General features: G+C 60.6%; 1 protein-coding gene across 8 annotated transcripts in view; it reads left to right on the top strand.

The window, feature by feature from the left end:
• Positions 1-18,289, top strand: part of AGAP3 (ArfGAP with GTPase domain, ankyrin repeat and PH domain 3) — a 53,486-nt gene that overhangs the window by 12,132 nt on the left and 23,065 nt on the right. For 4 of the 8 annotated variants that reach the window (XM_087860693.1, XM_045792305.2, XM_045792306.2 and 1 more), the window contains exons 2-8: positions 13,657-13,715; positions 13,978-14,065; positions 14,268-14,353; positions 14,498-14,639; positions 15,061-15,195; positions 15,387-15,514; positions 17,039-17,197. In XM_087860693.1, the coding sequence (XP_087716819.1) occupies positions 13,657-13,715; positions 13,978-14,065; positions 14,268-14,353; positions 14,498-14,639; positions 15,061-15,195; positions 15,387-15,514; positions 17,039-17,197 (797 nt within the window). Of the gene's footprint in view, positions 1-11,460; positions 12,377-13,656; positions 13,716-13,977; positions 14,066-14,267; positions 14,354-14,497; positions 14,640-15,060; positions 15,196-15,386; positions 15,515-17,038; positions 17,198-18,289 lie in introns of those variants that run through there. The other 4 variants (XM_087860695.1, XM_045792307.2, XM_087860694.1 and 1 more) reach the window with 2 other exon arrangements.

Here is an 18,289-nt window from a genome sequence, read left to right as displayed (position 1 = left end):
TCGTCGGCACCAAAGAAAAATCAACATGGTGTCTGAGAAAAGCGTGCGTGCCTCGGGCGGCGAGCGGCTCCTGCCCGGCGAGCCGATGGGGCGGGACGGCCGAGTGGGTGCCGCGGCAGCCCGGCTGCTTTGATCGGCACTGCGAGACACTGTTTTACTGGAATACTGATTTTATTATGAAAATTGCTGGCGTAGTGTGTTTTTAAACTATTCAAATGTGCCACCCCACACGGTAGCACTTTGTGTTTGTGCTGCAAATGTCGCAAGATTGACAGCTCTTGCAGTGGCGCGGGGAGCGCTGGGGTTCTAAGCGAAGGGTGGCGGGATCAGATCTGGGATCTCAGAAAGAGCGGTACGAACCAGATTCACTTCCCACGGGTGCTTCTTACCTGCCCGCCGCCACCCTGCGTGCCTCCTCCTCGTTCGCTGGACATCCCTGCAGGGCGAGAGTTACCCCTGTGCTGCAGATGGGGACAGAGATGGAAAGGGATGTGCTCAGGGCTGCGGAGGCAGGACCGGGCGCAGGAAGGCTGGTCTCAGAGCCTGTGTTCTGGGCCCGCAGGCGCTGCTGCACCAGAAACAGATGCGCCCTTTTAAAGTACAGCAGAAGGAGCGCCTGGGTGGCTCACTGAAGCGTCTCCTTGGGCTCGGGTCATGATCTCGGGGTCCTGGGATGGAGCCCCGCGTCGTTGTTGGGCTGCCTGCTCACTGGCGAGTCTGCTTCTCCCTCTCTCTCTGCCCCTCCCCCTGCTTGTGCACGCTCTCTCTCTTTTTCTCGCTTGCTCATTTTCTTAAATACGTAAATAAAAATCTTTAAAAAAAATAAAATGAAATACAGGAGAAAATTCAAAGAATATTGTCTCTTCTGGGGATATGAAGGGTCCCCTTAAGCCAGATAGGAAACCCAGAATTTATAGAGGAGAAGATGGGCCAGATTTTCTCCCCAGCTTTTTATTTTGGAAAAACCACCACCACCCCTTCATCCCCACTCCGCACCTCACATTCTGTGGGTGGTGGGCGCGGCCAGCAGCTGCAGACAGCGCGGCACTTCTCCGAAGGCCCTTGAGCTGGCATCTCCCAGCGCGGGCACATTCTTGCGCGAAACAGAACACCAGTGTCACGCTGGAGAGATTTGACAGGAATCCTCTGACGTCATTTCACAGCTCACCCGTAACCAGATTTCCTCAGTTTCCCCCCAGTACCTTATATGCCCTCTTGGTCTTTCTAAATCAGGACGGGATGAGGCTGGGCCAGGTTTGGAGAAGGTCTGTGCCCCGGGTTTGGATGCTGCTGCTGCCTGGCTGTCTTGATGTTCTCCCTGCGTCCCCGGAGCTGCCCAGGACCTGGAGTGAGGTCAAGGCATTGATGAGATCCAGGTTAAACCCTTTTGACAGGATTACCCCCTGTTGTGTCACATCTGGCCCTGCTGTTAGTGATCTTAAGGAGCTAATGGTCTGGAAGGTCCGCTTCCTCCCATTGGTGGTTGCTAAGTGATCTGTGGGCTGGGCCCTGGGCACCACGGAGGTCAGCTGCTGCCAGGGACCCCGAGCTCCCTGTGTGTGCGAAGGGTGTATTGGGGGGAGGCACGTGCTCATCTTCTCAGGTGCGGGTTCCTTCTGTGAGTCCTGGCTGGTGTTCTTCCAGGGGGATGCGCTTCGGCTCAGCCCACCCTTTTGTATCCTCGCTCTTGTCTCACGGGTTTTTGTTGTTGTTGTTCAGATGTTCTAATATAATCAATTACAAAACGAACAGATTTAATGACATTTCTGTGGAATAGAGTAGGAGAATTTGCTTGCCGTGTACATATGCTAGTTAAATGCTTAAGATGCCTGTGATCTAGTTCCTGCAAACTGTGAAGAAGATTTTTTAAATTCCAAAGGCAAACAGGCAGAGCAGAGGACCAGAAAGACAGTTCAGAGAAGAGGAAATGCACGTTGTTGGTGGTCCTGAAAAATGCTTAACCTCACAAGTGACTGGGGATCCAGATCAGAAGAGCAAGTTCCTGGGCTCCCCTGTCCGATAGCAGGAGGCAGACACACAACTCTCGATGCTGGTTCGAGGGCCGGTGTTGGCCCACCCCGCTGGGCTGCCGGGAGATGGGGCTCATGAAGGAGAAGCCCTTGGACGCTATCCATTACCACGAAAAATTTGTCCGTCTTTGAACCCAGCTGTTCAATTTTTTTTTGCCATGCAAAGAAGCAGCTTGAGGTGGTTTAAAAAAAAAAAAAAAAAAAAGGAAGCCACCAGAATGCCCTCGAGTCAGGGAATGCTGGGATGAGGTGGATCGGAGGCCCTGTGAAGTATGGTGAAGCTAGTCAGTCAGGGTGCGTGAGGGCTGCAGCCGCGGGTGGGGTGCGGACGTGAGCATCTGGGGAGCGGAGCGCCTGGTGCATTTTGGTGCAGTGCTAGAGGCTGGCTCCTGTTAAGGTGGGGGGTGGGGACTGGACACTCATTCTGGAAATTTCCATCCGTAGGGAAGTGCCAGGGGGCCAAAAGCAGTTTCCTGAGTGTGTTGTGAAAGTGGTTTTATACCCCGAGGTAAAATTTTAAAAAGATGGAACGTGTACATTTATTTCATGTACTGGTCCTAACCCACTTTCCTATTTTGTGTCTCACCCAGAGCCGGAGTTGGAAGGCTCTCATGAGCCCGTGTCAGAATGTGTGGTGACCCCCGAGCAGCTGCGGACGTGGGGGTTGGGGGCTGGACGGAGCAGGGGTTCGGGGGGGCCGAGCTTCTAGCCAGGGCAGTGCAGACGAGCCGCACGTGTCCTCTCTGCGTGCAGCCCCTTCCGCAGGTGGAACAGCCCTCCCTCTGCTGCCAGCATTTCTTTTCCTTTTTACAGCAGTCGTGTCCTCCCTGCGCAAGTTGTAGACAACACAGTAAATAAAAGAGACATCTTGCAGGGGCGCCTGGGTGGCACAGCGGTTAAAAGCGTCTGCCTTTGGCTCAGGGCGTGATCCTGGCGTTGCGGGATCGAGCCCCACATCAGGCTCCTCCGCTATGAGCCTGTTTCTTCCTCTCCCACTCCCCCTGCTTGTGTTCCCTCTCTCGCTGCTGTCTCTCTCTCTGTCGAATAAATAAATAAAATCTTAAAAAAAAAAAAAAGAGACATCTTGCAGAAAAATAGAAGCAGAAGAAAAATCACGGTAGTGATCCTAACCGCCACAAGTCAGCCACTGTTGTTCGGGTGCGTTCCTTGCGCGTGGGCTGTGGTACATACCGTCTTGCTTTTAAAAAAAAGAAAAAGACCGTAGGTGCAGCCGCCACCTGTGCGAGGAGAAAGGCTTTGCACACATCTTAGACGGTCGTGCGACGTTCCACCTCCTGGAGCCCTGGTCGCTGCCTGCCTCACTCCCGTGTTGCTGTGCGTTTCGTGTGCTCTCACTTGTTTGGAAGCATTCACATCTTCGGGCCTCTGTCCTTCCCTCCGTGTCAGATGGTCCCCGTGGCGGCACGGATTCTGGAGGCCAAGCCCCTCTTCCCCACCGCGCCTCACACGCTCACACCGGGACCGCTTCACACCCTGGCCCACTGGCAGGGCTTTGGAAAGAGAGCGGTAGCATTTCATTCTTGATTTCTGTTTATTCGAGTATCACATGAAAATGGGTGGTTTCCACTTGTATTGGCCATTTGTATTTTCTTTACTCACCTGGAGTGAGTTTGTTTGTTTTTTTTTTTAAGATTTTATTTATTTATTTGACAGAGATAGAGACAGCCAGCGAGAGGGAACACAAGCAGGGGGAGTAGGAGAGGAAGAAGCAGGCTCCCAGCGGAGGAGCCTGATGTGGGGCTCGATCCCATAACACTGGGATCACGCCCTGAGCCGAAGGCAGACGCTTAATCGCTGTGCCACCCAGGTGCCCCTAAGCAACATTTGTGATATTAACCCATTGACCTAGCCACCTTCCTCCCCCTCAGGTGTCGATTTCCCTTTAATTCTATTTTTCTTAGGGTTCTTACCATTTTTAATTGTTCTGGATTTTTTGTGTTTATGTAGTTGGACTTATCACTCTTCTCTCTCCTGTCTTTTATTTTTTAAGATTTTTTTTATTAGAGACAGAGAGAAAGAGAGCGAGCGCACAGAGGGAGAGGGAGAAGCAGACTCCCTGTTGAGCAGGGAGCCCGATGTAGGACTCGATCCCAGCACCCTGGGGTCATGACTGGAGCCCAAAGCAGCCGCTTCACCAGCTGAGCCACCCAGGCGCCCCCCCCCTCCTTTAAATCCGACAAGCCTTGGGGCCTGTTGCTTCGGGCTACACCCTCTCCTGGTTCACCCCCTGCCCCACGCAGACTTCCACAGCTGGTGGGCTTCCCCTGGCTGCCCAGCCCCGCACTGTTGTGCTCAGCTGGCGGTGGGCGTGGGGGGCTTGGATAGCTGAGGTCTCAGGCTCCAGGGGGAACAGGGAGCATGGGTAAGCAGGGCCTTTGGGCACCGAGGGGTGAAAGGAGGGTACACTGAGGGGCCTCATGTCCCTTCCGCGTGTGGGCTGGCACACTGCTTGGGCACCGCCACTGGGTGTGGGCAGAAACTGGGCAGTGGAGACCCTGCAGGGCCCAGAAAGCTTGTGGTCCCCCAGGGAAGGGACGCATCTTCAATTCAGGAAGGGGTTCTCTGACTGACTCCCCCACTCCGTGACCAGCAGGCCCGGCCTCTTTGTGGTTCTGTCTACATGGCATCAAAGTGAGGCGTGCCAAGGGCTCAGCAGCCCCAGAGAGCCCCCCTTTTGTCTATCAGAAGTAATCATGTGAGGTGGCTTTCTCCTTCCTAAGTGTCACATATACACAGACATCCCTGGACAGGCCGCTGCAGAACCTGGATCCATCTCTCCTACTGAGTAGGACTGGGCCAGGAGTTTGTTTGGAAGGTAGACAAGGAGGAAGGGGGAGGGAGGGGGGTGGTGATGGTCGTTTTGGGGAAGGAGGGCCCTTGCTAGGAAGGGTCTTCGCTGGTCTTCGCTGATGTGCGTACCCAGACAGGAAGACAGACACAGGCTCCCTGCAGGACGAGCTCTGGGCCCAGGTCGACCCTGTGTCCGCAGAGATCTCGCGGGGCCAGGGACGCCCAGGGGCTCGGGGCCAGCCAGATGGCCTGGGTCCAAATGCCAGCTGCAGCCCCTTACGAGCTGGTGACCTTAGGCTGACTGGTGTCTGTGCCTTAGCTTTTGCATCTGTACATTGGGGACAATGACCTACCTTTCTGCCTGTCATCAGAGATAAATGGGTCACTGCGTGTCATGTGCTCAGTGTGGCTGATTGTGTTAAATGGCTCTCAGTACCAGGTGACCGGCCGTGTCCCATGTGGCTGCTGCCTTGCGTGTATAGGGCAGCAAAGGTGGCTCTGCTGTCCTCAGGGCTGGCCCGTGTGTGCCCAGGAGCCCAGGCCGCCATGAAGTGAGAGCAGGTTAGATATTAGCTTCTATAGCAGAGACAAGATGAGCTGGGGATGCTGAGGGGGCTGCAAGGCGTGGGAGCCCCCCAGGGCTTCGTGATGGCAGCGGGCACGAGCTGAGTGTTCTGACCGCACCGCTGCGCTGGCGGGGGTAGAGGGAGGCGGCCTCCACGTCCAGGCCCTGCCAGAGACGCCTTCCACTTCCTTCCTTCGCTTCCTTCGCTCTGGAGCCCTCTCGGGACCGAGCCCCAGCCCCCGGGCAGTGGGCAGGTGCAGCCTTGGGAATGGGGCAGAGCCTGGGCCTCGGGGCAGGCCCCACCCCCTGAGGAAGGTACCGGCTTCACTTTCAAAATCTGTAAGGGGAATTCAGACACTTTTAAACTCCTGTTCACTGGGCTCTCAAACTACCCAAGTCTTTTTTTTTTTTCTTCTTCTTTCTCCTTTAGCATGCAGAGCAGCCCCCTTCGCCTGGGGCCCCGCGCTCGCACCTGTGAACCCGAGCTCTCAGCCACCTGGCGGCGCTTTGCTTTCCATAGCTGCTCCCTCTTGGAGCAGAATTAGCGCAATTATTGTATTTTATGCAATCTTCCCTTTTATTTATTTTTAAGGATTTATTTATGAGAGAGTGTGAGAGTGGGGGGGGGAGGGGCAGAGGGAAAGACTCTTCAGGCAGACTCCCCGCTGTGCACAGAGCCCCACAGGGACTCACAGGGGGGCTCGGTTCCACAGTCCCGAGATCATGACCTGAGCCAAAACCAAGAGTTGGTTAATAGCGCCACCCCGGCGCCCCTGGAATCTTTCCTTATTAAGATACCTCACTTTTGTAAAAATAAGGTGAAAGCAGACAGTTGGCCTTACTGCTCCTGAGGAATGAAGATCTCATGAACTGAATGCCTTTGGGAGCCATGGGACTGGAAGATGCAGACTTTTAGCTTATGAGACTTATGCGGGACCTTGGTTCAGTTTTGAAGGAGGAGAACACTTTTAAAGACAAATGAAATGCAGGATATGCGTCAAAAAGGCAAGGAGCCCTGACGGAGCGTGCACGGTGGTGCATTGCGAGTCTGGAATCCCTGTCCCGGTCAAGGCAGCTGGTAAGTGCCCGGCCCCTGCCCTGAAGCCCTGCAGGGTCCGCGGAGTGCGGATGCCGGTGACAAGCAGCAGACTTCCCTTGGGAGAGCACAGCGTGCCAGGGCCCATGGTCCTACCTCTCGGTGTGAGCAGGGAGCAGTGTCTGTCTGGGTCCCTCTTCGGGTTTTAGGATGTGGCCAGGGAGAACAAGGTCAGGACGCTGATACGGGAGGTCAGGAGGATGTGCGGAAGTCCTGAGCCTAGCACAGAGCATGTGGACAGAAAGAAAATCGAGGAAATTACTATGGAGTGGCTAGGTTGGTGCTAGAAGGCTGTTGCCAGGTTGGGTAGCTGCCCAGCAGAGGGGGTGGTCTTGGTTTCCTCCCTTTGCCCTTCACCCCCACTTGCCCCTTTGGTCCTCTCAGCTTCTCCATGGGGAGGGTGGGAACGCAGCCACTGGGGAGGTCTCCGGTACCCTGACCTTGGGAGGCGGGGGCGAAATTCCTAACCCTGGCCCCCTGGAGCCCACCCCCTTGCGCTTCCTGCCTTTGGGTGCCGCACGCTCATTCTGTCCTGGTCTGGAGGCCACAAGTCGGAAATGCAGGAGTGGGCAGGCTGGGCCACGTTTCCTGTGAAGGCCTCTCTCCTCAGCTTGTGGACTGCTGTCTTCCCCCTGTAGCTCTCTACGTTGTCTTCCCTCTCCATTACTGTCTTTCTGTCCAGATTGCCCCTTTTTGTAAGGACAGCTGTCATAGGGGAGTAGGGGCCCACCCTATTCCGTCGTGACCTCATCTCAGCCAGCGACATTTGCAACCGCCCTATTTCCAAATAAGGTCACGTTCTGAAGGACGGAGGGTTAAGACTTCAAAATATGAATGGTGGTGGGCACAACTGAGCCTGGAATAGCTTTCAGCAGATTTTCAAAGATGTGATCCGGAAGGGTCCCAGGGATGTCTGAGGTCTGCTTCCACAGTCTTGTGGAGGAGAGACGCGGACCGGCATGGCCTGGTCCCGGCTGATGCTTAACTGCTGGCACGTCCCACTAGGTTTCTGCCTTGAAGAAAGCGGGTTTTAGTCGTTCCTGCGTCCCGCAGGACTCTCTCCCCTCTCTCTCCCCTAGTAACGGCTCCTTCTGATCCTCCGCTTTGTGCCAAGCGCCGTGTTGGGCCCTCCAGTCTCAGCACTGGTCTTCATAGCAACTTCAGGGGCAAGGTGGGGTCATTTCTGGTTTACAGACTAAACCCCAAGACCCAGTGAGGTTAAAGTGGCTATAGACGGCCACATGGCTAGTAGGTGCCAGAGGCTGAATTTGAACCCAGTTCTTTCAACTTCAGAGCACCCCATGCCTCTTGACTGAGGGGTCTTTGCAAGATGACTGTGCCTATGACTTATCTCCTTGGCAGACTGTCCCAGCCCAGGACTGTCTCCTACGTCTGCCTCCCTCCCCGCAGGAAGAACAGAGGCCTGGGCTTACAGATCACGCTCAGCGGGCATGCGTGCATTTATTTGTTCATAGAACCGGGGCACGTCCCTGTCGTGGGCGTGCGGGCCGGGTTCTAGCAGGGGAGCAGTAGACATGCCAGAAAAACACCTGAGAGCGAGGAGCGTTCCGTGTGCGTAGTGACACTGCTGCTGCTCTCGTCTCCAGAGACTCTGGAAGAGGCCCTTGTCCCCCATTACAATGAGACGGGGCGAGCTGGGGCGGGGGGCGGAGGTCAGGGGGGTGGCAGCCTAGAGTCTCCCCCTCGTCTCTGTGGACTCCCCAGTCCCCCACCCGGAGGCCTGCACAGAGCGCTCGGAGCTTGCTGGAGGCCACTCCGCCTTAGGCCGCCCTGGGTGTGGCCCCGGCTGCCTGCCTGGACTTAGGCTCTCGACTCAGGCTCTCCGGGACTCAGGCTCCGCAGGCGTGGGCTGCCCTCCTCCCGCCGCCTTCCTGCCACCTTGCTCCCGCCTTGCTCTCCGCCTCCTTCCCCTCCCCTCTCGGAGGCACCCTGGCCGCTGGAAGATGTTTTGCTGCCACCTTGTGGGCATGATGAGCCCGGCGGCCTTGGGAGGCCCAGTGTGGCTCTGGGACCCCTGGGGCCGCAGGAAGGAGCCCAAGTCTCTCCCTTGAGCCACCATGTGCGCCCTTTGGCTTCCCTTCCTGTCGCTGGGAAGGACGCCCACAGGCTCTGAGCTGCGTGTGTGGCCCCAGCCAGGCACACCTTAGCACTTATCAGTGGGTCACCCTTGCAAATATTTGAGCCGAGACTAGGTTCGAGGTCATGTGGGGTTCTGGGGCTGGAGGCCACCCTGTCCTCACAAACAGTGTTTGGTTTCTGTGCAGGGCCTCCCACGCCACACTCACAGCAGTCTTTCCTTCCCCCTCCCTGCCCCCCCGCCCAGCTAGGTGGGGTTAGTCGTGTCCCCCTGCCACCCCCAGGCCCAGGCCGGTCCCCGTGGCGGGCCCAGCCCACCCAGCTGTGGATACCTCCAGAATTGGCTCGAGGTTTTTCTGATTTCCCAGCTCATTTTCTGTCCTCTCTGCTTCCAGGGAAACGTGTCTCCATTCTCCCCCAGAGTGCACGTGGCAGGGCGTCGAGAGAAACCGTATCTTTAATTCCCCCAGAAATTGCCACGGAGTCTCTGACCCCTCAGCAGCGGAGTTAGCTCGGTGTTTTGGAGGACCTAGGAGACTGAGAACTCACCTGAGGGCTAGCCTCGTGGAATTTCTGTACTGTTTACACGATCCCAGCGTGAAGCTTTTTTGGTCCTAATTTCTTTGGGGCCATGTTGAGTGGAGCTGTGTTTGCCGCAGCTCTTTGGAGCAGAATCTTGTCAGGCAGAACAGAGACTTCGTTTCGTGATGCCAGTGAGGAAGAGAGATTTGTGCCTGCGCTGTTCTCCTCCTTGAGGTCCTCGACCGGCCCTCTTGCCCGGGGATATCTACCCGGGGATATCTATGTGTCGGCTCTGTCTAACTGGGCTCTAACTGCTCGGGGTCAGGAAGGACTTCTGGGAAGGAGCGGGAGGAAGGAGGCAGCCAGGGGAGGGAGCGGAAGCTGTTGCCGGTTTGGGACCTGACCTGGGCTGAGCATTTTGCCTGGACTAGATTCTGCAGGTGCAGGGGGGAGCCAGCAGGAGCTGGTGCGGCTTCCAAGAACGGAAGACGTACTTTTACCTTGGGGACGAGGCCCTGCTGCCTGCCTTCCCACAGCAGGCATGTGTGTCTGGGGCCTCTGCCCCTCGTGGGCCCTCCTGTTCCTCTCCTGCTGAGACAGCCAGTGATGTTCTAGGGCAGCTGGGCACCTTGTCCCTCTCCCTCTCCGGGGACAGAGCTACTGTCCCGTGCTTACAGTTCCATTGGCTTGTACTGAGCAGGCCTGTTCCTCTGGGGAGGGGTAATTCCCTCTGAGTCTGTGGGAGAGAGGGCAGACAGACAGATGTGCAGATAGGGACATGGAGTGTGGGAGACTTCAATGTGAGGAATCGAGGCAGGACTCCAGGGCTGTGTTCTTGTCCCCACGCCTGAAGGATCCTGGGAAAGGCCCTTCTGTGGAACCGTCTATTACGTGGGGAATACGCATCCTGGAGAGGGAGAAGCCGGCCTCATCACTGTTAATAAGTAGTCCCGGGAAAATATGAAACCACCCCCCGGGCTCTCCAGCCCTGGGAGATCCAGCCCGGGACTTGAGAGTTTCCAGCTCTGGGGCTCTTCGGGAGCACCTAGGATGGAGAGGCCCTGCCTTCCTCAGGCATTCCCCCACCCCAGCCCCCTCAGGAATGTGCCACTTTTATCTTGTACTTTGCTTCTACCCAGAAGCATGGAATTCTGAGGCTGAGAGGGATATTGGGAGTTGGGTTGTACTGGGGGTGGAGGAAATTGGGGAGTAGTATCTCTTTAAAGCACATGCAGCCCCCCCCATCCTTGCCACTACCTAAACTCGTTTCTCAGTCTGCCCATGGTCATGGGTTCCGGTAAACTAGCTCATCACCAGGGCCTCAGAAGAGGACTGGTGTTTAAAGTGCAGTGGAAAGCACAGCAGGGCAGCTCCTGGCCTCCTGCACCCATCCCGGGGTGAGCCCTGCACTTCATGCGTGTGTCCGTCCAGCGCACCCCACACTCGTGAACAGGCATCCGTGCTTGGAGGGAGTGAGCATCAGGCTCCAGCCAGAACCGAGGGCAAACACTTCACCTTGGCCAGCCGCCCTCTGGACGGGAGGTGAGACCCAGCGAGCAGGGGACTGGAGACTCAGGGACACAGAAGTGAGTCACTCATCCAGAAGTGTGTGATCCAAGACTGAAGGTTACCTTTTGGCTTCCACTGCCCTTAGGCGGGACACTTCACCGAATCCAGACAATTTTATCATCTCCGAGGGAGAAGAGCAACTCGGCCATTAACAGAAGAGCTGCCTGTAGCTTCCAGCAACTCTGAATTCTGCAGTTTCCCAACCTCACTGTCTCAGCCAAAAACTAAGCCTCCCCCCCATTTTACAGACAAGGAGACTGAGGGCCAGAGAGCACATATGACTTGCCTCCTGGCTCCTAATGTAAGCTTTCCATAATGCCGGCCCTGTGGTGTAACACCTGTTTGGTCCTTTAGAGAAAGAGCAAATGGCCCACTTCTCTCCCAAACAGGGCTCAGTGTGTGGTGTGCCGAGGACTGTTATTTATTTGGCCTGCTGGTAATGACAGCTCCTCACCTACTTGCCCCAATCCGAGGAGGAGCCCTGGGCTGGAATTTCCTGTTTTCTGAGGGCTCCGGGGGCTGCCCCGGCAGGCTGACTCTCCTGCCGCCGGCCGCCGTTCCAGGGTGTTCCAGGCCAGGCTTGCCGCCTCTCCTTGCTGGGCCGGCTCCCGGCCTCTCCAGGTCTGGGCTTGCCGGCGGCTGCGAGGTGGAAGCGTTGAGGGACTCCTTCGGCCTGACTCCAGGTGCCCAGAGGCCGGAGGTCCGTGCGCCCCGGCCGCGGCCCGGCCCGGGCCCAGCCCCGCGCCCCTCGCCATGGGCCTGGCCCTCACCCGCGGGCCCTGAGCATGGAGCGGGGCTGGCTGCCGGGGGACAGCTGCAGCCGGGAGCGGCCCGCCGTCTGCCGCCGCGCCCACAGCGTCTGCGACTCGCTGGACCTGCACGGCGCCCCGGCCGGCCGCGCCGCCGCCGCCCTGCAGGCCGCCCTGAGCGCCGCGCGCGAACAGCCGGCGCGGCCGCGGAGCGTCTGCTCGGGCGGCCCGGGGCCCCCGCCCTCCGGTGCCCGCAGCCTACTGCTCGGCCTCCTGCGCCCGCGCCTCGGCCGCCGCGGCCCCGCCGACGGCCACCCGCCGGCTCCCGGGCCCGCGCCCTCGGGGCTCCCCGGCTCGGCCGCTCCCAGCCCCGCGCCCAGCCCCGCGCCGGCCCGGCGTAGCCGCACGCGGGGGGCCCAGGCGCCGCGGCCACGGCCCACCAGCATGACGTTCCTGGAGGTGAACCGCCTGGAGCTGGCGGCGGCCGAGGGCGCGGGCGCGGGCCTGGGCCGCGCGGGCAGCGCGGGCTTCTTGCGGGGCGCCTCGCTGTGGAGCAGCCAGCGCTGGCAGGTGCTCCGCGGCGGCGGCGGGCGCGGCACCCCGGGGCCCCGGCGCGGCCTGTCCGCGCTGAGGAAGAGCTTCAGCTTCCGCCTGCGCCGCGGCCAGGAGATCCGGCGCGCCGAGTCGGGGCTACTGCCCCGGGCGCGCACTCGCAGCGACGGCGACGCCAGCTCGCTGGGCGCCTTCCCGAGCCGCCGCGACCTGCTGCTGGGCGCCGAGGCCCCGCGCGCCGCGCCCGAGCCCGGTCGGCCCCGCACCGCTGCCGGTCTCTGGAGACTGCTCACCAGCCGCTTCCGCCGGAGGGAGCCCGCGCCCGCCGAGCCGCTGTGGAGCCCCCGGGCGGCCGCGGCCTCCGGGCTCCTGGGCGCGCAGAGCGGTAAGGGAGCGAGCCCGGCCGGGAGTCCTCTCTGGTTGGAGTCCCTGGTCGAGAGCGGGTGTGAAAACAAACCGAACCTGCTTGGGAGAGGGGGTGTGCCGTGCGGCCGGGGACTGAGTGAGACCGGTGCCGGTGCGCTCTGGGTGCCTCATGGGTGCCCAGAAGGTGGCTGTAGCAGAGGAGGACTTGCAGGTGCGTCCAGTGTGGGTCGCCCGCCACCCGTCGCTACCCCTGGCCCTTGGCATGGTGGAATGTGAGGCCAGGACGGAAGGGCCCCTTCCTCACTTCTGGCACTTGCAGAACTGAGTATCTGGAGGGGTGGAGAGTGCATATGCTTCTAGCTTCCAGGTGGGCTTGAGTCCTCGCTTCTAGCTGCCTCTGCACATGAGCAGAGGGAGTGCTTGCGGACCCGACCGATGGTGGCAGCTACTCTTTGACAGCCTGGGGAGGGCAAGCAGGCAGAGTCTGGCCTGGCTGGAGGATGGCCATTACAATGCAAAGAGTAAAGAAAATGGGGCTGACGGTGGGGCTGGAGGGGGCTCTGGGGACTTGGAGGCTTCCCCTCCCCAGGATACTGCCAGAGGAAGGCAAGAGCTGAGAAGGGCCTGGACCTGAGTACGGGCAGCCTGGGAGGTGGCTCTCTGGGAGGTGGCTCTCCTGGAAAGACAGAGTGGTGGCCTCCCACCGAGGAGGAGCTTGGGAAGGAGGGCCAGTTGGGCAGGATAAATAGCGCCCCATTCAACCTGCCCCTCACAGAACAAGGCCAGGTGAGGGCTCCTCCCTCTTCACCCCGCCTAGGAATGTGGTGGGTGGCCTCACCCTGTGAGGGTGAGCTGTTCCTACTCGCTGCAGGAGGCTGGCCCCCCTGCCCAGCTGCCAGGTGCCCAGCCCAGCTTGGGTCTGAGCTGAGAACTACTGGAGAGGCCTCTCACCTGGGCCGGGGGTCTGAGCCCTGGTGGGACCAGGCCCAGGTGTGGCTCAAGGTGGGAACTGCTTACCTTGCTGGAGCAGTAAGAGAAGGAGGGACACAGGTCCGGGGCAGAAGGACTGGGCCCACACCTCTTTAGAGTCCTCTCCCTGAGGACCGTCATTGCTCCAGTCCTCTCCGGAAGAATTTTCCTGTCGCTCTCTAGAGAATTAGGAGTGAGGATTGGGGTCCCATTGGGACGGTGCTGTTTTCTGGCCGTGGCCCAGGAAGGGGCAGTATAGGAGACAGCTGGTGGCGATGGCACCGGCCTGTGTGCCTCCTGAGTCCTGATGGGTGGCCTTCTCTCCTGCAGACTCCTTTGTAAACAGCCAGGAGTGGACCCTGAGCCGCTCGGTTCCGGAGCTTAAAGTGGTGAGTGAGATGGGGGGGGGGGGGGCCAGGCAGCCCTGGGGCTGGGTGGGCACAGGCTAGCGTGATGGGCCCAGGCGTTGCTTCCCCTACTTCCAGTCCCCTCCTTCTCTGGTCTTGGCCTTTCTCCAACGCCCCTCACTTCTGGTCAGCTTTCCTTTCTAATCCTTAGTTCTGGCCCTTCTTCTTAGGGTCATCTGTCTTTCCTGTCCCATGTTTTCTGTCTTGCCCCTGACCGTGGCTCTCACCCCTTCCTCTCCCACAGGGCATTGTGGGGAACCTGTCTAGCGGGAAGTCGGCCCTGGTGCACCGCTATCTGACAGGGACCTATGTCCAAGAGGAGTCCCCTGAAGGTGAGCATCACGGGCTTGCCTGGGCTCTGAGGCTGGCCGCTCTGTTCCCCCCGTGCCCCCAACTATCGTCTGTGCCAGGGAGGCTGGAGCCCCCCGTCCTTCCGAGTCTTCCTGTCTCCTCTGTTGGTAGCTGTGGATTTCATCAGTGCTTGGCCGCGGTGGGCTCTCCCAGCTTGGGGCCTGATCATGCGCTCTGTCCTAGGGGGTCGGTTTAAGAAGGAGATTGTGGTGGATGGCCAGAGTTACCTGCTGCTGATCCGAGATGAAGGCGGCCCCCCTGAGCTCCAGGTGATGCTCCTGCCCCCCACCCCCGGCCCGTGGCGCCCCTTGCCCAAGGATCGGGTTGGGATCGGGCAAAGCTGTGTGTGTGCAGAGGGGCGTGGAGCTTCCCCAGGAACGGGTGCAGGGGGTAATTCTGCTCGGTCCCCCTAGTTTGCTGCCTGGGTGGATGCGGTGGTGTTCGTGTTCAGCCTGGAGGATGAAATCAGTTTCCAGACGGTGTACAACTACTTCCTGCGGCTCTGCAGCTTCCGTAACGCCAGCGAGGTGCCCATGGTGTTGGTGGGCACGCAGGGTGAGCGGGCCCGCGGGGCTGGTGCTGGGGTGGGGGGCGTGCACACGGGGCCCGCGGGGGCAGGGGAGAAAGCCACCTGCTCTCCCCTCCTGGTGCTGACTGAGCCTTCCTGTGTCGCCCCAGAGCGGGCACCGCCACCTTGCTCTATACACGCTCGATCTCCCCAACTGGAGCCTCCCACCCGTGTGATGATCGTGTCCACGGTGTTGGGGGCGAATAAACGGAGCGGCTGGCTTGTGTCCACCCTGAGTTAGTGGCGGAGCTGGAACGAGGCCTGGATGCCCGTATGCTTGCGCTCCGCGTTGTCCACTGGCCTGGCTCATGGCCCACGCACGCTCGGACCCAGCGCCGCACCCTGTCCCCATCCGTGGCACCGCTTCTTGGCAGGCTGAGTAAAGTCCCACCCTCCCGCCTCCCACAGACGCCATCAGTGCCGCAAACCCGCGGGTCATCGACGACAGCAGGGCCCGCAAGCTCTCCACAGACTTGAAGCGCTGCACCTATTATGAGACGTGCGCGACCTACGGGCTCAACGTGGAGCGCGTCTTCCAGGACGGTAACTCGGGCGCGGGGCGGGAGGCTCCCCCCCTTCCAGGACGGTAACTCGGGCGCGGGGCGGGGAGGCTCCCCCAGAGCGGGGGCTCAGGACGCTCTGTGGCCAGCGGGGCTGTGCGCCCTGGGGGGCGGCTCTAAGCTGGGCTTCTCCCTTCTCCCCAGAGGGGTAACTGACTCTGCTGTCCCCTGCAGTGGCCCAGAAGGTAGTGGCCTTGCGGAAGAAGCAGCAGCTGGCCATTGGGCCCTGCAAGTCACTGCCCAACTCCCCCAGCCACTCGGCAGTGTCCGCCGCCTCCATCCCGGCCGTGCACATCAACCAGGTGCGGCCAGCCTCCCCGCCTCCCGCCGCGTGTCCTCGCCTCGGCCCTCATCATCTTGTCTGTCTGCCTGCGTGTCCCCACCTTGTCTGGTCTCCCGCCTTGTGATTGGTGTGAAAGCGCTGGCTTGAGCGCCCCGTTGCCTGCACGACTGGCCTGGCCTCCTCTGTGCCCCGTAGTGACCGCCTCCCTGCTAGTCCCCGACCTTGTTGCTGCCCCTCTTGCCCCGCAGCCACGGTAGCGGAGGCCGCCCGGAAGCTGGCTCGGAAGTTGCTCCCCGTGGAACCATACTTGGGGGGCGCCGGAGGGCTCTCACGGGCCTGCTCCCTCCTCACCTGTGGCCCTGCAGTTAGAAGGGCAGCACAGGCCCCCCAGGGGCCGACGGCCTTTGTGCCGCGTGGGGTAGTAGCGGTGCTCTGAGCCAGGCCCTGCCAGCGATTCTCCCCGACAGCTCCGGGATGCCTGCCCACTTCCTGCCTGCTGCCCAGTTAGTTTTGGGCCCTCCGTCCCCGGCTCCGTAGAAAGGCCCGGGTGGGCACAGATGTACTGGCTTGAGTGGTCAACCTGACCGCCTCCGCCCTACTTCTGCCAAGGGCTGCTGTCTCCAAGGCCCGCCCGGCCCCCAGGCTTTCTGACGGCGGCCTGGGTGCTTTTCCAGAAGCCCCTCCGTTAGTGTTTCAGGAGACAGCAGGGGTTTCCCCGGGAGCATCCCCACCTGGAAAAAAGGAGGAGCGCTAGGTCTTTCCGTGTTTGCCCTGAGCCGGCGGAGTGCGGGGCGGGACGTCCGGGCTCGGTGTGCGGGCCCTGCCACGTGGCTCTGAGGCCAGGGGGCAGCTGTTAGGGCATTTTGCTTTTTGTGCGGATGAGGATTCGAGGAGGCTGTCAGGGCAGGACGTGTTCTCTGCTTAGTGACTATGGGCAGTTAGGAAGCAGGCCTCGCTGTGCTGTGCGTGTTTCCCGAGTCCCGGAGTAGCTGCGGCCATGCGCTTTCTGTCTCCATCATGTGATCCCCTCTGTCTCTCTTCCTTTCCCACCTCTGTCCTTTATCTGCTGCTTCCTCTGAGAACAGTCTTTGCTCCGTGCCGCTCTCGGCCTCGGCTCTCCCGTAACCTGCCCCAGTCCCGCACACTGTCCGGAAGCAGGACCACCGCCTCCCCGGGAGTCCTGCGCCCCACCCTGGCCTCCCGCATCTTTGGCACATGTCACTGACTTGGGGGCTCATCCAAGGTGACCTGCTCCCTTGTGCCCGACCCCCTGTGAGGCAGGGCTCCACCGGTCTTTGGCACTTACTTTGACCCGATTCAGCTCACGGGTGGGCACGAAAGCAGGCCCGCCTGGGCCCTAGCGGGGTAGCCCAGGGTGGTGCTGGCTGGCTTCTGCCGGCCTCCAGGCTGTGCCGCCTTCCTCCTCCGCTGCCCCATGAGCCCCAGGCCAGGTCCCCACACCACAGGGGCTCCCAGTTGCTGCCTGCCGCCTGCCGCTGCAGCCCGCTCCAGAGCAGCCCTCAGCAGCCCTCTCTGTCCTTAGGCCACGAATGGCGGCAGCAGCGCCTTCAGCGACTACTCCTCCTCAGTCCCCTCCACCCCCAGCGTCAGCCAGCGGGAGCTGCGCATCGAGACCGTGGCGGCCTCCTCCACCCCCACACCCGTCCGCAAGCAGTCCAAGCGGCGTTCCAACATCTTCACGGTATGTGCCCTGCGCGCTGCCCTCCCGCCGGCCCGGCTGCCGGCACTGGCGAGGCAGGGCCCAGCCCCCAGCCCCCAGCCGGGAGGGAGCAGGCAAGAGCCACAGACACTGGGCCACGGGCAGCCCTAGCCAGCAAGATGCCATCCACACAACACACACCGTTTCTGTAGGCTCCTTCCCAGTGCTCTCCTGCGCACATCCAGACTCTTCTTGACGGTCTCTCTGAGCCCACAAGGGGCTGCCCGAAGCATGTGCACACAGACCCTCCTGCCTCTGCCGCACACACTCCCCCCCTCCCCCGACCCATAGAGCTTCTTGGCCAGCTCGCGGGATCTTTGGGCACGTCTGCTCTGACGCCCCGACGCCCTCGATTGCACAATTGTGGATCGAGCCCCCACGGTTTTGTGCCCAAGGCTCCACGAAGGGTTAGCTGGCGGAGCTAGAACCGGGGCTCCGGCCTCCTCATCCGCATTCTTCTCTTTTCCCCTGACCTTACGCTTCCCGCCCACTGCTGCAGTTGGTCCGCAAAGGGCTTAGACGTCTTTCCCCAGGTCTCGGCTCCTGAGGCCTAGCCTGTGCCTCATCGCCCGGCCTCGGGCTCCGTGCAGGCTTATCCTCTCCCCTCCTCACAAACCTCACACCGGGGACCCATGTGCCTTCTGTGGCTAGGGGCCCAGCCCCGCAGCCCTTAGGTGCCCCCAGTCTGCTGGCTGTCCGTGGCCAGCATCTGAGGCACAGTGCCTGCCCCACACTCTCAACTTCCAGCTGGGACTTGGCTGGGCCCTACTGGGAGTCTTGGGTCAGACGCAGGTGGGTGAGCTGGCTGTGTGGATTCGCAGGAGACCACTCGGGGCTTTTGCGTCAGTCTGCGCGCCTCTTTCTGGGCAGCAGGGCTTGGCTCGCAGCCTGGTCCTGTGTCCGGCTGGCCGGGCAGGCCCTGCCAGGCTCCCTGGAGCCCCGTCCAGACAGAGCCAGTACCCCCAGGCCTCGTTCATTCATTCTTGCCTCCGCCTGCCCAGCACACCGCTGCCGGTCTGCACTCCTCCGTCCCCCGCCCCCCGTGCCTGCCACGAGCCCCCTCCTCGTCCCTGC

The sequence above is a fragment of the Ursus americanus genome, chromosome 3, assembly GCF_024610735.1.
Source record: "Ursus americanus isolate L20-20 chromosome 3, mUrsAme1.1.p, whole genome shotgun sequence".
In the NCBI taxonomy this organism is placed as follows: domain Eukaryota; kingdom Metazoa; phylum Chordata; class Mammalia; order Carnivora; family Ursidae; genus Ursus; species Ursus americanus.
The sequence above is the reverse complement of the archived record's forward strand: the minus strand, read 5'-3'. Positions and strand labels throughout refer to the sequence as shown.